At 35.5% G+C, this 24,235-nt stretch overlaps 1 protein-coding gene across 1 annotated transcript in view; it reads left to right on the forward strand.

Annotated features, from left to right (window-relative positions):
- Positions 1 to 22,125, forward strand: part of LOC146598269 (uncharacterized) — a 66,075-nt gene extending 43,950 nt beyond the window's left edge. Inside the window, exons 13-19 of the mRNA XM_085300651.1 lie at positions 3,044 to 3,083; positions 4,589 to 4,640; positions 8,515 to 8,623; positions 13,842 to 13,925; positions 15,462 to 15,585; positions 19,453 to 19,543; positions 20,693 to 22,125. Of these exons, the coding sequence (XP_085156777.1) occupies positions 3,044 to 3,083; positions 4,589 to 4,640; positions 8,515 to 8,623; positions 13,842 to 13,925; positions 15,462 to 15,585; positions 19,453 to 19,543; positions 20,693 to 20,767 (575 nt within the window). The 3' untranslated portion in view covers positions 20,768 to 22,125. The remainder of the gene's footprint in view (positions 1 to 3,043; positions 3,084 to 4,588; positions 4,641 to 8,514; positions 8,624 to 13,841; positions 13,926 to 15,461; positions 15,586 to 19,452; positions 19,544 to 20,692) is intronic.
- Positions 22,126 to 24,235: the final 2,110 nt, after the last annotated feature.

Raw genomic sequence — 24,235 nt, forward strand, 5'->3', positions numbered from 1 at the left:
AGGTATTCAGCTCAATGTATGATGCAGCAGAAGCTGGCAGTTACCTACCAGTGATGAGTTGGCAGTCCTGGCCAACTGCAAGTGAAAGCAATCCTTGAGGAGGGTGACTGGTAGCAGATAGGGTGACACCATGATTAGTGGTACTTTCTTTATCTACTTTGTTGGACATGATGCATAGAACTCTTTGAACGGAGTTCTGATGGCTAGTGGTGCTCATGCAGATTTCTGGGCAAGGAGATCAAGAGCTTCAAGATAGCTGATAATCACCTGCTTGATGCTGCAGCCTGATCAATGCTCTCTGCAAGTACAATGAGTGATTCGTGCTGTGTGCCATAGACATAAAGGTAAGTCTTCTCCCGGAAAGGATAGAGGGAGAGCATCTGCACAGATATTTAAGTARACAACATAGAGAGCACGAAGTGCGGCATGAGTAGGTGATCTTACCTGGAAAGTGTCTTGGGAGAACAGTTGTTCTAAAGAGATCAAAGTTCGCTTTGTGGAGATAGCTCTGGCTGCAGTGGCAAACCTGCTGTTCGAAGGTGTACTTCACCTTCTTTGTCTTCTCCCAGCTTTACCTGAGAAATGCTGTGGGGATCTGAGCCATGGSAGGCGAGGTCTTGTGCTCTAGTGCTGTCTGTTTACACAAATAACAAATCAAGTGTGAACCAAAATAGGTTTTAAGAGTTGTTTTCTCTTCTGTGCTTTAAGTCTAAGTTGGAATTACACTCACACACTCTCTCTCACTCACTCACTCACTCTTAGATTATACTTAAATTTTACTTATCGTAAGGTAAACAATGATTGGATTATTGTAAGATAGAAACGGATAACTGCAACTGGGATATTGTTACAACTTTGTTCTGCAACTGCATTTATTTGCAGGGGTATCCATACCAGCTCCAGATCCAGGTCTGCTATTACTGAAGTTTGCACTGGAGAACTTTGCAAGAGTAATAATAGCAAATTGCTATATTTGGTGGTGGTTGTACCCTTGAGGTGTAAGCACAACTGCTGCTCTTGGATTGTTTTCTTACTAGTATTTAGAGAACTGTTTTCTTTTAGGAGCCAAATGCCATTGTATGAGAGCAGACAAGTGAAGAGCTTTCTCTGAAGCTTTCAGGAAGTTGAGATTGATTTCAGAGCAAAATCTGGTATCCTTAATGAGCAGTTCAGCTGCTTAGCAGGAAGTCAGTCATGTGACAGTCCACAGATAATTTAAATGAACTAACTTTATGAACCTATATTTTGAACATGACCTTACCATATCCAGCCTCCTGCCCCAACAACCTAAATAAACAAAAAACAAGCATAGTTCAGTAAAATAACTGTATGTGTGGGGGTAATACTGAATTGTAATTAATACAGTTTTCTTCCTCTGCTTGAGAGAGAGCATAGGTAGTATTATAGAGCTGAATCTTCACTAGATGATTTAAGATTGTGTAAATGTAGAGTAAGCGATTGTTCTTCATTCTATTCTCTTTTTTTTTCAGTATAACTTTGGGAGTGGGGAGGTGATTATTCATGGCTTTTAGTTGAAGGCATTCTTTTCTCTCTGTATACTAATCCCCAATTCTTTGAGTTGTTCTCAAGTGTAGCACCTTCCAAAGGTTACTGTGTTTTTCAGCCTCYGGCTAAAATGCAGTTAGTGAAGGCTATTTGTCTGGTGTAACGGTTATGATGTGCAAGTATTGCCGCGGCCAAGCTGGTAGAGTGATCAGTCAAAAGACCTCTTCCATAACTTTTAAGTTTTATTTACTGTAATTGCCATCTGTGAGTCAATCACTCAGATATGCACTGAATTTAAGTACTATCAATTCAAAATATGTCAGATTATAGAGGGGTGCGATCAAGGTAAAACTATATTTGTAATTTATGTGGCATCATCCCTTTTCAAAGACTTAATTCAAACACACTTTTAAGTGTTACTTCAGTGAATTTACCCTTCCAATGAATATGGGTATAGCTAGACTCTATAATCTGGACCTATGCTGTGTTGCAGCTTGTGTACTATCACTGTTGCGTGTCTGTGTTAGCAAGGCACTGGATCCAAGCTCGTACAGCCTACCAAGAGTTAGAGGTTGTCAGTGCAAGCTTAGTACTGCACTGGCATAGTTACGTGACTTTGTAGTGTTTGGAGCGTGGACAAAGCGAATTCACACCTGGAAAAAGCATGCAGCAAAGTGAGTACGTTAGCCAGGTTTAATTTGAGTAAATATACTATGTGGGCAGCTTCTTAAAGCTTTTGTTTTTGAAGGTACTGCTTACATGGCTGTTATTTCTTAGGTTGATATAATTGATCCAGTTTGTAATTTCTTTATCCTGCCAGTAGAGTATAGACTTCTGATGTATTATGTATGCCCATGCCAAAATAAAGTATCAGAAGCTATCCTTAGGATGAAGAGAGCAGAACTATTTCTGTCAGRAATACTGAGCTGTTAGATCTGAGTTTAATGGTATGAAAGCGTGGACACCTGACGCTGAGATTAGACATGAGTCTAATCACAGTGCTGATGTACTGTAAATCTAGGCTTACACCAGTGACTTAAACCCCTAAATTTGCCTGTGTATCAAGAGAGAATGGGATCTCCACAACCCTCCACCTTAAGAATATCTAAGTTAGCCGGTGAAAATGCTAAAGAGAAAGATGCATAAATCTAAATAACATAGCCATGTTAAACGACTATTAAAATAAGACATGATTCGAATTCAGAATTATTTTGTCTGTTATCTTCAAATAAAAAAACAAAACCCCAAAATTCCCACCAACAAAAAACAAAGTTATTTTTCTACCGAATGTAGAAATGCTTGGCACTGGCATACAGAAATAATATTAAATTTTTCRTACAAATGAGTTTGTTTTGCACCTTTTTATCTGTTGCATACAATGTTTGGAGGTATTAATTTGTGATGCCATACATAATTTGCTAAGTGCTTTCCAGTATTTATTAAATCTGAACCATAGGAATGATTCCAGCTACAGCAGAGTGAGAGCCCAGTGTTGTGAAAATGGCTGTAACAGTTACGTTGTTAATTTCATTTCCAGCACCAGGTCTCACTGGAGTTGTTGGAGGGCGTCCTAGAGTGTAAGTTTACTTTTGATCATTAAGTTGTTTTAATGTATAATGATAATGTTCTCACTGCTCACCACTACAATAAAAAAAAATAGCAAAAGCAACTGTAAAGTCTTTTAGTTGCATGTTATGCTTAATAACTAGTAACAAGATAATAGTGAATACTGGAAGGTACACATGCAATAATAAACTTCTCTGTTGGATTACTGGATGCRAGCCACTTAAGTCTCTGGTCATGTYGCAGCAATATCTTTGTTTAATGAAATGTAAGAAAAGCTTTAGAYGCAACCATACGGCAGGGCATTAGCCAGGAATATGTTAACACGTGAAGGTTGTTGAATCAGATTTGGTTTGAACCTGTTCAGTTTGGAAACGAGCTCAGCAAACTTTTGACTGTACCCACCCATTTCAGCTAGAATTGGCTTTTTTGTGAGGTCAATATACACACAGAATTGTCCTTACAAAATACCTCCTTTTGCAGTGTCAACATGAACATATTAAATAACTGAGCTGAAATCAGAACAATTTTAAGCATACGAAAAATCCTGTTTTGGTTCAGTACTTTTCGTGGTTAAAATAAGCTGGTGATTCATATGTTCACCTTACCATAGTTACTCATGAGAACATCTGAAACTTTTCTATGCCTAAGCAAATATACAAGAGATGTCTGTCCTCTGCACACGGAGATAGATGAGGACTGCAGATGCACTTCTGCTAGCTTTTTGTAACTAGCTTAGATGTCAATGTTGGGCTAACCAGAGTGTCATAGACTTCAGCTTCCATGTAAGTGCATCCTTTTTCAAGAAAATATTCTGCTACTCTTCTCCTTTTCTCTCCCCTTCCCCAAAATTTATTCGAAATTTCTCAAAACAGTTAYCATGAGATGTGTGCTGAAAAGTGGAACTGTCTATTCATTTGATTGTAGCAGAATAAAGTTACAAGTAAAAATAATTCAATCGATTTGATGTGATGGACAAAGGAAGTAGTAAGGACAATAGTTTTGACATTAAAATTAAATTTGTTGCCTTTAATGTAGGACCAGAATAAAAATGATATATTTAGAAATGAAATTTATTTTATATGATGCTTTTATCATTCTGTCGTGAATTCAAGCTTTCACGTGCCATTTTATCTCCGAATACACATGGAGTTAAGGGATAAAAAAACTTAGCAGAAAACAAATGCACATTTTGGTTGGCCATTCCTGATGTTAGAAATGTTTAAGTAGATACCACTTAAAGTTTCCTCCTTTTTGCTGTCTGTGGTTGTATGTGTGGTGTTTTGTTTGTTCATTTTACAAAATCTTGCTTCTTAGTAATAAGTTTAAGTTAAGCTTCAAACTAATGAAGCTTTTCAGGCTTATCAAAGTTGTTTGGAAAACCACTACTAACCACAGCTAAATAGCTTTTAAGTTCCCATTTTTTTTCTCAGAATCTGAATAATCTAAAGATGCATGAGCTGATGTTTTCATTAAATTCTGATTAAGTGGGTTTATAGTGGTTGTTTTGTGTGTTTAGGTCTCCGGTTTTGAAACCATTCTTCTTCCTTTATCCCAAAAGCAATGTCCAGGTAAGAACTACTCYTTAAAGCCTCTTCTGCTTCTTTGAAGGCATTTGCAAACACTGTGCTGACTTCAGGATTTTTCAGTGACTTTTTGAGTCTTAAAATTGCAATGTGTACTAGTAAATTTCATTGCAAAGTATTTCCTAGAAACTAATACTGCTTGCACAGACTATTCTACAGCAATTGAACATGCAAGCTCTGCAGTTTAATTTCTGAAGTATCCTATATGAATTTAAGTTTTTGTGATCATTTCACATGATATATTTTAAACTTCTCTTTACAGGTTTATAGAATTGCATTCTTAAACTACTATTTTTTTTTTTTTTTACAAAGCTTTTGCTAGTGGAAATTATAATACTTTTTAAATTAAGGGCCTTCTTTAAAGAGAAGGTGCTGGGTGTTGTGAGACTTGAATTTTCTTCTTGTGAACCTGAACAAGTACTTTAATCTTTTTTGTATCTGTTCATTGTTTTTGTATGGTACTGGAAGTTACTATTAAAATCAAAGAATTTCTCTTAATGTGAAACCTGTGTGGATCAGAGGAGAGCTGAATGTTTTCCTTCCAATTTTCCTGTATGTAAAAATGGGAGTAGTGATTTCTACTCCTAATTATATTGCAAAAAAACTATAGAAATAGAAAGCTCTGAGATGTTCAAGTACTATTGTGGTGAGTGCAATGGAAGAGCCTGTGAATGAGATCTGTTTGTGTGGCCTTATTCAGTTGTCACAGTAGTTTCCCTCAGTTTGAGGAGTTAGATGACGGGACAGACCTAGGTAAGAAATGGCAATGTAAGATGACACATTAAGCTAGAGCCCTGCTTCTTTTCCATTATGCATGTACYTTTGTGCAGACTGAAATCTTTGAGGTAAGCCTGAGGAAGAAAAGGGTTGAGTTTTTAAGTGTTAGTGTTGTGGCTTTTTTGATTGTCATCAGATACTTAATTTTATCTTTTGRAGACTGCAGACAAAACTGCATATATACCCTTCCTTTTCTATGGCCTTTAATTGACTTTTAGCAAGCAATAAGAGGATATTGCATACATTTCGTGCCAAGTCATTCTAATAATGATGCAAGATCTTTTCAGTGATTTTGCTCTTAAGAAAGTGACCAAAGACCAGAATGTTGGTCTGAGACCGCAGGTATTGTGACAGACTTCAGCTTAGTGTGGTGAAAGGGAGCCTTAGGAGCAAAGGCAGCAAGTGAAAAGAAAAGAACAAAAAACAATTAATGAAAACAAGCTTAATAAAATAATTATTAGCAATCAGTTTAAGTGTTTTAAGCACTTCAGGAAAGGACTGTTTTGTCTTTGTTTTTTTTAACATGCATGCAGTGGCTAGCGCTCTACATTAATGGGAAATAGTGTAAGATTAAATTTACAAGAAAGATGCTGTGCAGTTATTAAAATGAAGTTTATAATACGTGCTTGGTGGAGGAGCAGTACAAAAACGTTAATCCCTTAAAGAACTTCAAATATTTATCATTCTTATTGCCGCTTATGTTTTGCTTCATACTAATGGTTTGTCTTTGCCAAGTTTAATATGAAGTTATCATCTTTATGAGCATTTAGCCTGTTGCTGTTTAGTTCATYAAATTAAGTGTAAATATGTTAATTAGCCCTGTGTTCCAGACTTGGTAAAATGCCTATTGAGATTAAATGGTAACTTAATTTAGCATGGGAAGCAAGCAGTCTCTCTCACTTTTTTTCAATGTAGAAAATTGAAATGCTTGCTCTAGTTAACTAATCTGGGGGATACATTGATAAATTACTAACATAATTTTGTGTGACCTAGTGCTGTTACACTTCAGTAATATTAATGATCATTTAAARGTGAGGTTTAAGTGGTTCAGGTTCTTGATTGAAAATTATAGACATGTGTCAAGAACAACAGTCTAGCTAAAGATTACAGAGTAAATAAGGTATGAATTAATGCTTTTCTAGGTTTGGAATTCTGTTACAGGGAGTGTAGCTACTGCTAAAAAAAACCCAGTTGGGCATTCAACCTAAAACCAAAAATACTGTGTAAGGAGATTTTCAGATATATTAATATTCCCACAGTGAGTTCTTTTTTGTGTTCGATAACACTTTTCTGGAAGTTCAGTATCTCACTTGTGTTGTTTTTCACTGTTCTTTTGCAGTGTCCTYRGTTTTGTCATAGATCACCAATTGTTTTACATTTGCAAATGTTAAATATTTTTCCATATGTGCTTGCTTGTATTCAAAAGGTAACTTAAAACAACTTTTACTGGGGAGAAGAATCCTAGCAAACCTACCTACGGCAAAAACATTTTTTTCCAAATACTTTACAAATTTTATCTTCCCCTTGCACAAGCATTGGAGGCCTTTATCTCTATTATCTATTCTCTGAAACAACCTTGTGAAAGATTGCCAAGATTAATAAAATTATCTTGCATTTGCTGAGGACTGAGAATAAATACTGGTAWCTATGGCAGCTAAGTTGGTTATGGCAGCATAACCTGATTGTGTGTCTGAGTCCTTAATATTAAAGAGTTCCCCAATGCAAATGAAATGAAGCAGCTAATTTTTCTGAGTGAATGACTGAATCTGACTAGAGGACTCTTTATACATATCCTGTGTGAATAACGCAATCAAATAACGATGCAGCACACTTGAATATGTATTTTTTCAGATTTCTTTGTGAGACCAAGAGTTCCTGTTGTATTATATTCATGCAAGACAATCTGCAGGGCATTTTCATTTGGTTTGTATTTTCATTGCGACATAAAAACAAAATATYCAGGATTAATACAATTTTCTGGTGCTAACCTAGCCACCTACTTTTCTTGACTCTTTGAGGTGATATCTGTTTAATGATGCAGGGGGGTGATTTCTCCTCTTAGAAAGGGAAGGAGGGTCTGCCACATATGTGGAGACCATAGGGTAATTGTTTTCTTTGGGGGGGGAAATGCCAAAATATGGTGGCCAGTGAAATAAAATGGGCAAAGCTTAATTACCCAGAACTCTGCAAATAGCTTTTTTATCAGATGGACTTACTCCACAGCTAAAGGTGAACGGCCAGAATACTAGTAATGACTATTTTGTCCCCTAATATATTCATTTTTTATTTTCCTTATAAAAGAACATTTGTAACAACAGCCAATTTGCCTTAATACCTCTGCAGRAAAAAGGCAGTAACTCCATATTCTCTTATAAAGCAAAGTAGTATATCATCCAGGCCTGACTTTTATTTTTGAGGTTGATAGTGAACCTGCATGTGATTGTTTAAAGACACCTAGAAGAACTGRTAAGCCATATACTTCATGAACAGATACTCCCTTTATTTTCTACAAAAAAAATCACCTCTAAAACTTGCTTTCACTGAGTGTTTCTCAAGGTGAATTGAAGATCCAAAAATAAATTTGTCATTAATATGGACAGTGATATGAAAAAGAAAAATCAGTTAAATCATGTAGGAGCTAGAAGCTGTCAAGTTTTAGGATTTAGGATTTCAACTTGTAGGATTTACTGATAAGAGTTGTGAAGCAAAATTCTATATAGTACTACTTCACTTGAAAAAGAAAATAAGGAGGAGATCTGTCTTCCTTTAAAACACACCAAACTGGATAGAACATTTCTCTCAGCTACTGTAACAGCATGTCTGGTTTATTCTGTTACAAGAACATACAGGGTTTTTTGTTTTCCTCCCTGTGTAAAGGTATCTTTTAGGAGTAGAGAAGATTGWTGTTGTTGTTGTTATTGCTGTTTAAAAGGGGGGGGGGGATCATATCCATAAAACTGTTACTGAACCAGTAATCAGTTACCAGATTAATATTAAATTAGAAATGTACTTTATTATAAGTATAATCCATGTTGCACTGGATTTCTCTAATGTAACAGTTTGAAAATTGGTATTTTATCAGATCAACCTATTTTTAAATGGACAGCATGTTGAGACATTTGAGGAAGATCTCACATTTACATCAGAAGTTGTTTCCTGTGATCCACCTAATCTTAACAGTGAATTGAAAGGTATGTTCATCTTTTATTTGTTAATGTATCACTTGCTGTCTATGTTGGATTTTATCCATGAAATATATTTTACTTCTTTATGCTACACATTAACTCCTTCAGAAAATACTTACGTTACTTTTCTTGCGRAGGAAAGAGTTTAAATCTGGCGTCATACAGTATAAAATGTAATGAAACTTGTAACAGATATTTAAGTAAACAGTTGTTCAAAACAACTAAAACTTAGACACAACTGAAAACACAAGAACACTGGCTTGAAACTGAAATGTGATTTAAGAGTTACATTTACTTTGTTAATCCTGGAAGTAATTGGTCTTACTTCACATTAAAATAATTTGTTAAGAATGGAGAATAGACTTAAAAATACTTAAAATATAGATAATTAAAATTCAGCCATATTCCATAAATCAGCCTTAACAAAATACAAAAGAATGGTACCAATCTGATACTAGTGACACTTGAAGAAAACATACTACACTAATGACCTAGCATGACAATTCCTGTGCTGCTGTTAGACTTGTCTAATCAAATTCTCTGAAGAAAGAAGAAAAGAAACTTAAAAGGAGCAAACCAGTAAGGTAAACTGTGCAGATCAAAACATCTACAATAAAAGAAAGAGGTATTCAATCTGAATAGTTCATAGAAGCTAAGTACTAGGTTAAGGAYTATGAAAAGTACTAGATATCTAAAGTTTTTCATGTCCTTTCTTAACGGCAGAATTACATACTGTGTTGCTTGGCATATATCACATCTCATAATTCCCTTTTGGTCAGAACAGAATTTTTAATATTTTACTCCTCACTAGAGAATTAATTTAAAACTCTAGATAGTTTCAAATCTAAATGAGGTGATTAGAGATTTAAATTAAAGATTACTTGTTAGAGTTATTACTGAAAATAATAYTTATGCTAAGAGAATACTTCAGGTATTTGAGTCAGTGTATACTTTAAAAGAAAATAAYAATGCAAGGGGATAAAAATATTAAGATTTATTCTGGGTTCCAATTATAGGTGATACTTCTTAAAACTGGTAGTAGAGTATTTCCCAAAACCAGTAATAGAATAAAGAGACTACTAATTTTAAGTTAATGGGGAATATTCTATATCATGTAGAATAATCTTTGAATATGCATATGGATGTGAAATGCATATTGCTCTTTGAAAATCACTGGTATTGAATGCCAAATTGCCATGAGCGATTTCATTTTCCCCTGTCCTTTCAAACATGTTTTTAATGGATGATTTCTTCTGTGTCACACAGAAGCTAGTTAAAGTCTTAAGTATGTATTTATCTCTTGCATATGTCTGTTGCAAATCTAATCTTATAGCAGAATCTATTTGATACCTGGGAGTTCCAGGGAAGGCTGTAGGGGATTTAACTAAGACTGAAAAATRGTAAACTGGGCAAGTTAAGAAATAGGAAGTCATTTTTTCCTGTTTAATAAAGGGATTAGCAAAGCTTCTAACTTTTTCAGGGGGRCTGCATTGCTAAATATAGGTGAAACAAAAAGCTATTAGACTTCTTGTTGCTGTCAAATGCCTTCTTATCATTAGAGGAAACATTCTGAGGTGCCTAACATCTGTGTTTTAAGTCCTAAATTCTTCAGGCTTTWTTCAAGCTAAACTTCACTTTTGAGGGTCAACAGAAGTCCTCTAGTTGTTTCCCCTGAGAAAGACCTCTAAACTTTTGCCCTTAGCTGTAAATAGAATTGTTTTCTGGATGTGACTGAAAACTTACCTACTTCTGTTGCTTCATACATGGACAGTATGTATGGGAAACAGACAAATGAGTTAGACTCTAAAAGGAGTAACTTCTCGTGAAACATCTTCTGTCAGCATTTAGTAAGGGGGGAAATATTTTTCTTTATGTTTTATGGTTATCTCAAGCGAGAGGGACTGTTAGTTCTCTTTGAACTGATAAGAAAAATATGTGAAAATGGATTTCAAAAATGCTGCTAGAAGTGGTTCTGGGAGGGAGGAATTTGAATTCACCATTTGCCCTAGCTTCGAAGAGAATTCCTTTGTAGATTTGTTTGAGATGTTTATTAAATGAAAACAGCTTCCTGATAAACAGATGATGAAGGATAAATAATTAGGATAATAGTAAATGAGAACACCAGAACACTTTCTAGAACTGGTTTTGTAAAGGGACACTGTCAAAGACCGTAAAATGTTGTTTGATGAAGAAGACTCCTACAGCTTATACAGTTTAAACTTTCTCAAATTTCAACCTTTAAGGAAACACTACATTTTTTTCTTGACTTGTGAAAAGAAAAAAATTATTTAAAATAATATGATTTCTGTGGTGATGTAGATTTAGCCAAAATGAGCAATGACCTTCAGCTGAACTGTTTCAGATGCTCTCTTTTGATGAAATTGGTGTTTAATCACAAATAATATTTCCCAATTAAATAAATAGACATTGCAATATTTTCTGGCAAGTTTCATGGCCCATTTCTGCTTGCATTTTTCCTGGAAGTGAACGTAGCTAGGCYGCACGATCATCARGCTCAAAACAAATCTAGGTTTATGTTGTYTGTTGTTATGATSTGCTTTTATCATTTTAAATTGGATGCTATTGTGATATATTACCAGTGAAGATCCATAATGCTAGACTCAACTATAATCACTCTTTCAACTTGTTTCTGACAGGGACCGAATATGTGTTATACAACATAAGGTCTTAACTAAAGCAATTTAACAGCAATACGTTGTTGTTTGAGGCATGAGTAGGTGTCGTCTCTCTGATCCAGCTGTACCAATAGAAGAGGTTTGCTGTGGCCAGCCGCRTGTTTGTTACTGCTTTCCCTGTTACTGCCACTTACAGAAGTAGCTCTGCTAGCATATTTAAGTGACCCCTGATCCTTTCCAATCAAAATAATTAGCATGAGCTAAGTTATACTATAAAAATTATCTATCATTGCTGTAGCGAGGCATTTTGTCATCCATGCTATCTCCCGTACCCTAATTAACTTTTGGGATCTCTCTAGTTGCTACTGCCATGGACTTGCAGCCTCCTTTCCTGATAGGGACAGTAAAAACTGTGAGTAGTAGAACTTACACCTATTTTCCCTCTTACCAGTTTTACTACAGCTCTCTAAATCAGTCTGGCTTGTGTTTGTTTAATATGAACAGATTGTAAGATACAGTAATTCTCTAGAGAGAAAGGAGCTGAAGGTGATGAGAATTTGGCTAGGGCTGGGTTTAGCTTGTCAGCTGACAGTTGCTTGCAGAGTGTATATTTACTCACACCTTAATAGCAGATACACTTCAGATTAAATTTAATTTAAACTTAATCATATCGTTAAATTTGTTTTGGTGTGTAATTTAAGTACACCTTGRTACCTTGAGAATTGATTTAAATCGGCATAGTTACACTAATGAATTTTTAAGACAGCCTACCTTTAGTCAGCATTCCATATTTGGCTCATTTAGAGCATAATATCTTTAGTATTCTATCTTTAATTCTGTAAAATAAGAAAAAACCTACTTTGATCAACAAATTATCAACAGAAGCAGTAACAAAATGCTTAAATGCTTAAAATGTGTCAGTTTAACCCATTACCCTGAAAATTTCAATGACAAGCATATGCCATAGGCTGAATCATTTTGAAAATACAAGGAAAAACCTTTAGAAGCTTGTCAGCAAGTTCTTGATAAAAATGTTTGGCCATGCTGAAAAGTCTTAMAAGTATTTTATTTGAAAATGGTGCAGTAGCTTCATGTTTTATAGCAGAGATTTTTAAAGTCAGGAAGAATTTTAGAAGGAATTCCTACAATCTGCAAAAATCTACTCAAAATGGGAAGTATAGTACCTGAAGAATAACATTTCTTATGTATTCAGTAAACATTTGTTGACGTTTCAGAGCTAACGCGCTCTGAATCATGAGTCTGTACTAAATGCCTCATCTAAACTGTTTATAGACCCAGCAAGACTTCCCTGAAATTGCTTCTTGTGGCTACCACSCACAGCTGTTGCACCAGAAATTGGATCAGAAAGCAGGGAGACTGTCACTTTTGTGCTCTGAATGTTCCCCCTACTGGTGTCCAAGCAGCAAAGAGAGAGGAAAAGCTGCTAAGTTATGTATGGAAACATGAGAAAATGCCAGGAAGGGGAAAYAGGGGAGGAACTGGTAACTGAGCAGATGAGAAGTCTATACATGAGTGTAAGTCAATCTGCTAGAGATGCTGGGACTGAAAAGTAAATGGACTGTTGGAGCCCTGGGTGCCAAGAGAGCTGATAAGGCCACAGGGAAATAGGAACAGAAGCAAAACTAGTTGGAAATCACTAGATTCTCTCTGCCTAAAAACTGGGATAAACCAAGGTTTTAAGTTTCACTAATATTCTCCTACCAGCAAATACTGAAACTCAGCAGCAAAATGAACACTTCATCTCTCTCTGTGGGGAACAGGAACTAGATGGTGACAATTTACTACTGTTATTAATCAACAGTTGCACAATTTGAAGAGGTCTGAGCTATGAATCTAAACCATCAWACCTTGCTTAAACTATGTAGATGACAGTATGGTTCTACAAGATTGAATTTCAGGGTTTGGTTGAGTTAGCTGCTTGCTGCCTTTATGTGTGTGTATACACMTGTGTGCACGCTTACACATAGAGGATAGGGTAATTACTAGGAGCTCATGAATCATATTATATAATACTAAAATAGTTACAAAATTAGTTATTTCTTCAAAATCATGGGATCTTTCTATGTAACTGAGTAAGTAATCTTTATAGTAGAGATTATGAGAGAGACACATTGTCTTCAAAGGGGAGTTGTGACCGTTTTCTACGGACAGCAACTAGTTGTTGGGACAGTAGCTTTTCCRCGAACATTGAAAGCAGAGGGATATTTATTAATGGGACAGAAGTTGTCAGCCAGTCAAGAAATGAGAAATGGCTACTGTGTCTGCTTTATAAATAATAGATTGCTAACACCAAGATGAATTCAAGGGTGGTGGGAGAGGTGATAGCTGGCACAGCATTGAGCTGTAAAAGGGAGCTAAGAAATAGAGCAGGAGAGATCAGTTTGGTAATTCGGCCCCCAGTCTGACTGATCRTTTGGTAGATGTTCTGATGTGAAAAAAGCTTTGGGAAATTTTGTGGGTGTACTACAAACAATGCAGGAAATACAGACTGAAAAGATGGTTACTTCTTCAAAGCATAYCATTATTTGTAGCTGTTGTTAAAATGTACTCATTTTCATATTGTATAGATCTGCCAAGTGGTCCACATACTTACCGCTTAGAAGACCTTGCCTATACTAGAAGTGGAGACAAAGGCAACTCTGCAAACATAGGTATTCTTCTTTTGCTTTCCTTATAAAGTGATGGAAGATTTTCAATAAGAGGTAGGCACCCAGTGCTGCTCTTGATTTTTTGGAAATCTCTCACATCACCCTTTTTTTTGATTATTGTCTTGATGGTGAAAGAAAAATTAATCTATGTAAACCTAGGATCTTACTAATGGAATTTTTGCAGTTTTCTGTTTAGCAGCTGTTGAAATCTGAGGTACTAAAACAATATTTGCAARTCATTCTACAAATTTGCAAAGCGAAACTCCCCAAAGTTAAGCAATGTCTTTTTAAGGTTTGCTTTATGTCTTAATTGCTACTTATTTGTGCATATGTGTTATCTAATATAATCTCTTTATTATCTGATCATGTATAATATTTCCATATGTGAACTTCTTAATATATATCTGGCTTTAACATCTACAGTGTTAGGAAAGACAAAAGTCTTTCTTACATGTAAGAGATTATTTTTAATTACATTGTTAATCCAAATGGTGTATTTCAGTATGCAGTCTCTTTACATTGATTTTGCTGCTTCTTGCATTGTTTAATAATTCCTTCTATTCCTTACTTCTGCATGCAACAAATGGCTCTCTTACTTGTTGGAAGATGAGAGCGTGTGGTGTTCAAAGCTCATTATGAATTTAAGGTGCGTTTGGGATTTGATTTGCTAATAGCTGTTGTGCTAAAACTGATAAATTTTGTTCATTTATATCTAAGGAATATGTTTTTCTTACTCTGGTCTGTGAAACTCTTTTTTTGGGTTGAAGAATGAAGGACTTCTGATTTATTTTTGTTCAAACTGTAGTTGGCCTTTATTGCAGCACAGTATTGCCAAATTGTGAACAACAGTTAATAGACTTCCTTAGATATAGAGAAATCATTGCTTTATTAAAGAACAACAACAAAACACTTGATCTGTAAGATTAATTTAAACTTTGAAATCCAAAGCTACAAAGATCTTTGCACTGAGAAACAAATTCCTATGAGAGGCAAATCTCCTGCTTTCCTAGTCCTGCTGTGGAACCTCAGGTTCAGCGTGAAGTTACATAATGCTTATTAAAGCCTACTTACGGCAAAAACAATGCAACTGAAATTTCTCCCATTTAGAACAGAATCTCATGCAAGGAGTGAGGCAAGAACCAAAGCTTCAGTTACTGTGCCCTAACTGACCTGGTAATGCTTTATTACGACTACTTGCAATTACTTGCCTAAATCATAGGAGCTGTTTAGGGAAGAGAACTGCATGTGGATTTGTTGTTGTGATTTTGTTGTTGTTCTTTAGGTGTCTCAGTGACAGAGACTGTTTGCAACCAGAAGAGTGTCCAGTATCAGTCTGGGAGCATTCCTTCATGTCATGTTCCACACTACCTCTCTGATGACAGATGGAAATCTGTCATACTATTTTATTTAGGTGTTCATTAAAGAGGAGCCATGTGTACAGTTTCAGATGAGAGGGTGCTCTCAAATCAGTTTGTAAAGAAAAAGTGCAAATTGGTTTTAATAGCTTATATTCCAGCTAACACCTACTATGCCTGACAGGTGTGATAGCACGGCATCCCCTCTACTATCCATACCTAAAGAAAACTTTAACTGCTCAGGCCTTAGAGAACTACTTCCAACACCTTTTAGAGCGAGAACAGCCTGAAGAAAGACTAGTAACAAGGTGAGTAGTTTGCTGCTCAGTCCACAGTTGCAGATAGCTACACGATGGTATCAGAAATTATTTTGAAGTATATTAACATAAATATTACAAATCTGCCTGTATTGTCTTTAGTATATCTTTATGTATCTTCTTTTGCATTTTTAAATAACAAAGCTTTTATAAACACTTTTATAAACACGTATTTTAAATAATAATAGTCCTTAAAAAAGAAAATGCATGTGTAAACCTAGTTATTTCTTCTGAAGCTATACAAAGGCTTTTGTACAAAAAACTACAATAAACTTTCAGTTTATTGGAGGCATCATGAGGTCTCCAAATCAGCGTATTAATGTTATGGATTTGTTGTTGTTGTTATTCCAGTACAAATATGCCTCTATAGAGAATATGCTCTGGATRGAGTACAGAAATAGAAATAACTTCTAAAGCAATTTGAGAAATGTATTTTTCCCTCATCTTTGAACCATTTGGAGACTATGGGAGCCTTAGTAAATGAGGCTTCCTAAGCCTCAGAGCCGTTGCAGAACTGGGAGCTTGAAATCCCTAAGATACCATATGAAAAGTGTACACAAAGCCATTGTGAATTGAAGCCCAAAACTACCTGATCCTATCACTATCTCTGCAGAATGCTTTAATTTTTATAAAGTTTACTCACTTCGGAGTAGAGAATGTATTTCTTTCAAGTTTCCCCCACCCTTGGTCTCACCTGCATTTTTGCTGCACTCACCAAACCAGAATTTAAAGGAAAARAATACATCTAAGTTTCCGTTTTCAAAATATGAGAAGAGGATGTGTGTCCTAAACAGGATACATTTACCTGGTATTTATCTAGAGTAGCCTCTGCCAGTAAACAGACAACACAACATTTTCATTCCCGTAGCTGATGCTTAGGGTCCTTTCTGGGGACTAGTAAATGTTCTTGTAGTAGGAGATAATAGGGCTCATCCTCCTAAGGTTTAAAAACCTGTTGACTGTCTTACGATATACAATTCTAATATTGCAACAGGCTATTCAGTCTTCAGTATTGCTAAACTTGTTTTTGATACAAAATCAATTATACTGCAAAGATGGAGATTCCACCAAAAYCAATGTATGTTTTCATGGGTGCTGGATAAACTGTTAAGCATCTTTTCTGGTCCTTTAAGGAGTCTGGCTCAGAAAGGTGCAACTCCATGCTYGGAGGGAGCTTGGGGCTATTTTAACCTCTGTTCTTTCTGAGTTGCAAGTACTGTTCTTTATCTCAGTAAGCTGCTCAGTGCAGATCTTGCCCTCTATTTTGTAAGTGCTAACAAACCTCTGCATCTAATAAATTCTGATATCAAGACATGTAATTGAATTTTCTCTGAAACAGAGCAGAGAAGGCCAAAAAAAATAAGCGTCATGCCTTGTAATGATACTTCTAGAAATTGTTTTGTTGTAGTTCCTTCATTCTGTTTATGTTTGTAAATAGAAGTTGAAATTTGCTGTGTCTGGCTAAAGCCAATTTATTTTGATTAATTAGATTATCTGTTCCTGGGTTTGGCTTCTTTTAATGATGTGATAATGGAGCTCTGTGAGTGAATTGTAAAACTACTGGGGAAAAGAATAGATCGTTTTGTGGAAATGTTTAGGATTATAAGGATTATGCTCATGTGCTTCAGATTGTGCAGTTTCTTTTTAAAATACTTGTTTAATTTTTAGTTTTTATTGTCATAAAAAAGAGCTATCRTACTCTTTCATTTCTCTTCATTTCCTTTACCTAAAATGAGAATGATTTAAAAATATATATATATATATTCTTTTGGGTACTAAAAACATAACATCGACTCTACCTCACCACTGACCAGAGGTTAGCAGCCAATTGCCTTTCATTCTTTTTCYGTAAGGTTGTTAAAATAAATAGGAATGCCACATGGAGAGAAAAGATGGGGGTTTTTTGATAGTTATAACTGAAAACTCAGATGCTTCCAGGTTTTCAGGTAATACAGTAATGAAAGATTTTCTTTTAAAAAATCAGTGAAATTGCTTTTTCCCCCACCTAGGTAGGAAGCATTGTTCTCGAGTTAATGGCAGTTTTGCTCTTGTGCATAGCAGTGATGTGCAAGCCCAACAGGAAAAGTCAGTCCAATCGAAGGGACGGCAGGGAAGAGATAACTCTATTCAGGCAGAAACTTGTTCTAAGTTTAAATAAGAATGCCGGCCATCCTTTTTCTCTATATACACATACAAACATTCTGACTATGACTGCCATTAAAAATTGCATGGATGATGTAGTCAGATGTAGGGTAGATGTAAGATCATACTGTGTGTGAAAGGAAAGGATTTTTTTTGTTTATTTGTTTTAAGACATTTTGCCCTCCATCTTGTTAATAGTAGGTTATCTGTCTGATATTTTGTGTACAGTGACTTAAAAATTAACATCTGATGATTTTAAAGAAGTATTAGAAATCAAATGTGGTTGGAAGAAGGAAAGAGTTTTCTCTTTTTTTAAAAAAAAAGTTAAAATGCTTGACTAGCTTAGTATATACTATTTGCTGTATTGATCAGATACTTTTTCATAATCTTTTGTCGGGACTTCAGTTTTATAGCTGCTTCCAAAGTAGGGGCAACAGAACACTAACACCAATTTTCCCCTGAAAACAACTAGCAAAGTTAGTACTAAAGTAGAATGCRATAATAAAAAAGTGGACAGAAAATAAAAAATCGTGGCCTAGAAGTCAGGTGCAGAGGGCAAGACACTCCATGAATACTGCTTGCAGGAACATGTCGAGAACTAAAGCATTTGCCAGTCCATTTAGCAGAATCGTAGGTTGACCACAGCTGCTGCCAGTAGCGATTTTGATCATGTGTCCAAGGTGCAAGGGCATACTGAGCAGTGAATATCAGCAACAGCTGAAACAGGACTGAATCCTGTCAGTTGAAACAGGACTGAAAAGGATATACCTCAGAGTGACAAAATCAGTAATATGAAGCTCAAGGTGAAGGAGCACTGCAAGAAATTGCAGCTATTTTAGAGGGCAGATGAATCCGTCACAAGTTGACAAAAATCAGATAGATGACTAAAGAAAAAATAGTGTTGGAGAAAGTGTGATTTAAATTGTAGCAGTCAAACATCTGTAGACATAGCAGGAATTAAACATGCTCTTTTTCATTTACTCTTCATGTCATAAATTTCTTTCTTAAGGAAATAAAGGAAAGCCATCGAGTGTTTAGATGAAATATTGGACGAAAACAAAAAACATAGAAACACCAGAAAAAATACAAGGAAGAAGACAAAACACTGAAAAACTGTGCAAGGACGGGCAAATGGAAATATTCTGTAGGCTTATTGAATTTGAAACAGTTTTATTAGGAAGCTAAGAGCAATTTGCCAAACTTTTACAAATACCTTAAGAGAGGTTGTCAAGAGGGTGGGGCCAAACTCTTTTCAGTGGTGCCAAGCAACAGGATAATGGGCAACAGGCACAAACTGAAACACGGAAGTTCTGCCTGAATATGAGGAAAAGCTTCTTTCCTGTGAGGAAGAAGTGACAAAGCACTGGAACACGTTGCCCAGAGAGGTGGTGGAGTCTCCTTCTCTGGAGATATTCGAGGCCCACCTGGCTGCAGCCCTGTCTAACATGCTGTAGGTGACCCTGCGTGAGCACAGGGGTTGGACTAGATGATCTCCAGAGGTCCCTTCCAACCTCAACCCTTCTGTGGTTCTGTGAAGGGGGAGAAACAAGGGGGAAGGCCATGGGTTAATTTCAATTGACTTGTATGCTTGATTTGGCAGTGGGGGACACCATTACAAGCTTAAAATTTTTACATGTTTCCTCTGCTTGATGTTCTGTACAATTTTTTTTTTTTTTTAATTACTAAAAAAATCAGCTTATAAATTTTATTTTGCAGATACGAGTTGCCAGGAATCCATGGATTAAATTTTGTTCTGAAGAATTCCCTTGGTGGTGGTGGTGTAGCATCCCTAAGAAGTGACCCACAGGCGTGTATCTAAGCATTGCTTCAGTGTAGTAATCTTTTATAACCATATATTGCACAGTCTCTTTATAACCAGATTTTGGGCTGGAACTGTAAGCAGTACTTTTGACTCTGTAATTCTTTTTAATTTCACATGAATACACATTATCTACTGCATTGTTTGAAGGTTTAAAAAATATGTAGTGAAGTATAGGGTTGATACAGAATATTTATTGGAAAAGATGTGTGTGTGTGTAAAAGGTAAATGATTTGAATACTAAGGAGTTGGATGTCCTTTGCAATGTGTTGCCTTTGTTTTYAGATGTACTGGTTAAATCAGCTTCTCAAAAATGCTATTCAAATTTTGGAGAACAAGAATTTACTAGATAGTTTTCATTAAGTGTTTCCTTGTACATAGAGCAGCCATCAGCTGTGAACTCCATTTGAATTTGCAAGCCTTCTGCAAAGCCACATCAAGCTAAGCCTGTGATTAATATAGTTAAATTATAGCTAATTAATATAAATACAAAATCGGGGGGGGGAGTTCTTTCGTGGTGGCCACATTATTTGGATCTGAAACTAAAAGATTTTGAGAGTGTACATTTCAGGTATTAAGTATTTGAAACATCTTAAACTTGATGATAAGATTCCTTAACATGGCAATGCTGTGGCTACAGTGAAGTGTAATTTTGCCACCATAGGCTGAGAAATGCTTTGATTTGAAAATAATCTCAGCATTGTCACCAAGACTAATCCCAAAGTAATACAGTGGTCAGTGTGAATCAGATGGCAGAATTGAAACTGAAAAAAAAAGATTTGCACTGGGTAACAAAAAAATTGAAGAAACTCTGCTCCATCTAATTAGGATTACGTGCTTGAAAATCTTAACCATATAGTTTTCTTTACTTATTTTTATTTACAAATGAGAAAGCCAAATGAATGGAAAAGGTAAATATAACTTGTGTGAATATATAATCCAAGGCTTCAGAAAACTTACCCAAAATTCAGAAAGAGGTAGAGAGAGAAACAAAAAAAAATTATAAAACATAATGAGTGCCTGTTGTTTGTGCTGATTATGGGGAAATAAATCCTATTTAACAGTTTTAGAAAATGAATTTAAAAAGTGGTGTATTTGGATAGTAAGATGATTGTGGTTTTTTTTGTTTTCTTACAGGGCAAAGCACTTGGACAGATGTTGTTGGATTTCCAGATAAAGAATGTTCCTGATTTAAAATCACTGATAGAATAACAGGTGTTTGATACATGTACTCTTAACACTCTGAGTGGTGCAAAAGTATATTATAAACAAAAACTGTCTTCTGAAGCCAGATATTAAAAAGTTACAGAGGGGAAATTACAATGACAGTTATCTCTCGGAGGCTTAGCTATATGGCACAGATTAGCAAATATTCTGAGTAATACCAGACTAATAGCTTTGTCTATGACTGATAACATTTCCTGTCTAGATAATACAATGGATGAAGAATTAATATATTTCCTGTAAAATAAAATTAATCAAATTGCAGTGCAACAATTAGAATAAGATAACCCTTTGTGCCAAGATGAAAGCTATCTCTTGTTCAGTCCATCTGTCTTTTCCTTCTTTAAATTTTTATTTGAAAATTAAATGGACCAATATTGTTGAATCTTGTGTCAACTGTATTGGCCCTGTGCTTAGATTGAAGCTGGATCACCTGCTGTGTAGCACTGTGAAGTCAGCCCTGTCTGGTACTGAAGAGCAGTTTTCCCAATAGGACCATAGAAAAGTAGTAATTGGTATTGCTGTGTAGTGACTAATAGTAAATACTGACCTTTGATACACTAAACTTTCAGAGTTTTCTCTAATAACTGAAAGCCTTTTTTATTATTACTGTTTTCAACATCTCTTACTAATTAATCCATCAGTTGAAAAGCACTAAACAATAATTCATTGGGATTCTTGGTATGGAAATAAATTTTTAAGTAAGGCTGGGAGAATGCTGTGAGCCAGACTGTCTGCTGCCTCCCTTCTGCGATGGCGCAGTCCTTACAGGGAGAAGGCGGACCAGGGTGGTAGAAGGGTGCCTTGTTTTGCTTCACAGTGGTTACATCCTGATTTTGTATGAGTCCCACCTGGATTAAGCTAATTTAACTGTTGTTTGCATCGTGCTTCCTACAGAAAAGTCGACAAACCTTTCATAGGAAGGTCTGTCTCCTGCTGTGAAGGAAGATCATGTCAAATGCAGTGCATTATGTCTCTGTTCTGACTCAGTTACCATCTTCCTAGTTCTCTTTCTCCATCCATCCTTCTCCCTTCCTTGGAAGTACCACCACCACATACAAATTAGGATACTCCTAAGCAAACATCTTCAGCTGACTAAGCGGAGACTCAGAGATCCGTATCATATTTCCTGGAATAGTATCAAGATGATGGAACTTCTGGCCCAATAGCTGTCTGTATTTCCTCTRCAGTCAGACATATAAATATTACTCTTGACTGTTCAGGCATTCTATGTTCAGAAATACATCTTTTTCTGTATTTGGGGGAGATTGTATTAATTGTTCAGTGTTGACAGAATGAAGCATTGCTAATATTGGATTAAAGAATTAAGTATTTTTTAAACTTCAGCAGTCTTCCCTGTCAGTGTTTCTAAGTCTTGATCTGTGCTACTGTTACTTTCCTAGCTTCTTGTTAATGAGGACTATACACTGAATTTTTCCCATCTTTTATGTCGTTTTGTTCATTTAACTTGAAGGTATCATAAGTGAAATCTCTATGCAAGTTTGCAGCAGTTTTCCATTGAATTCAGTGGAACTATGATTTAATTACACATCTTCATTTGTGATGTAAACATGTTATTCTCTTAGTCATCAGTACTGTCTGTATACAGCATGGCTCAGTGTGGTTGTCACAAAAAACCTAAAGTTATGACTTCATCCCAGAAAAATACCGACATCATAATTTTAAAGGGGAAGTGGCACGCTCTTACTATCACGTTTACATTCATTCTTTATTAGACAACGCTAATAATTTGAAAGTTTATTTGTTTAATAAAACATAGAAAAGTATTGGGAGAAARCTTTAAAAAATAGTGATAGAGACACCTCAGTAGCAAACCTAAAAGGATAAAAAAGGCTACAGTAAATATATGCAATTTATTCAATGTGCTGTTTAAGTGACCCTGTAAATGTGTATGCAGCTATTTTGGAATTAAAGTAAACATTTATAAAGTACAGATTTGTTTTAGTCATTTAAGTTTATTCCACTGGAAGAAAGTGATACTTGGTAAAAGTTTTTAACAAACTGTGTTTTAGGGTTTTTTTTACWTGTCTGGAATTTTCTGCGTTGCTTTGTCAGTGCCCTTTTTCCTTGAGACTTTGTTAAATGCAAAAACTGAGATTGTTAACTGATTCTATTTTCTAGAGAGACAGTCATGTATAACTCTACAATGGAAACAAAATTTGCTTTAAAAGCTGTACGGCATTCAGATGGATTGAATATGGGAATATAAAGAGGTTATTTTTATTTCTCAGATTGCCCTTCTGGGTACTATGAAATTGTCCTTCACAAACATGTCTTCTCTCCATTTTTTTCAGTGCACTAGCTTTCACCAAATACCATTGTTTTCAGATATTTTTCTTGCAAAATGTATCCTCCAAAAGCTCGTATCCAAAGATTTTGTCCTCTCCTTGAGCTCCTTAATGTATTTAAAATTCATGTACCTGTACTTCTTCCAGCAATCTCAGTTGACCTGAAAGCTTGTTAAAGCTGCATTTATTTATTAATCTACAGTAGAAGATGAGTAATTGAAAACAGTTTAGTAAAACATAAATTGTGCTTGCAGGTGAGCAAGTACATAGCATTGTACATAGCAAGTACTTACCATTGGCTTAACTTCAATCCGTTAACAAATGCATTTTGCTGATTTGTTAAACCAGAGCTGCTGCTCGTGTAAACAAGAACTTACTCTTTCAGTTGCCTTTCTTTTCTGTTTTTTCCCTTTATGTTAGCTGGGAGGGCAGGGTGGAAATAAGAATCACTATTTTATAAGATAATGATCCATCCTATATGGTAGAGATTCAGTATAATGGAAACTGGCTTATTACCCCTTACCTGGAATTTTGCTGTGGCTCATCTCCATTGCAAAATAAAGGCTTTAAATTCTTTTTCTTCTCTAAACTTTCTTACTGCATCTTACCTAATTCTGAGATCATAGATTCTATCATGAAATTATTCTATAGCAGCTAACAGTCTAAACAAATACTTCAGCTTCAAATACTTCAGTTGTGTCATATTTAATAGTTTGAAGTGAGTTACTTGTGCAGTGCTACAGTTTAATCTGTGTATTAAAGATCTAAACGATACAAAAATGGTGCAAGAAAGTAAGAAGAAATGTGCTGAAGTTCAGCAGTGAGGTACAGAGAGCCTTTTTGGTTTAGCCATATCCAATGAAACCACTTTCCACTAAAATACATGGTTTTTTTAATTCCTTCTGAGTAGAAGAAAACGTAATTGTAAGTATACCACTTGAACTTAGTTTGCATCATGGCAGTTTGAAAGTAATAGTGCAGCAAAAAGCAATTGCAAGCAATTACTTATACAATTGCACATTGCCGGTCAAGAATCTGAATGGTTTTATTCAGAAATTAGTTTGCTGTTCTATCAAGTGCTTTGGATGCTGATCTTTTAATGCTCAAAACAGTTTTAAGGTAGTGAAGCATTAACTGGCTGGATTTC

Source organism: Rhea americana, unplaced genomic scaffold (genome assembly GCF_003343005.1).
Source record: "Rhea americana isolate MKP2758 unplaced genomic scaffold, rheAme1 scaffold_167, whole genome shotgun sequence".
NCBI lineage: Eukaryota > Metazoa > Chordata > Aves > Rheiformes > Rheidae > Rhea > Rhea americana.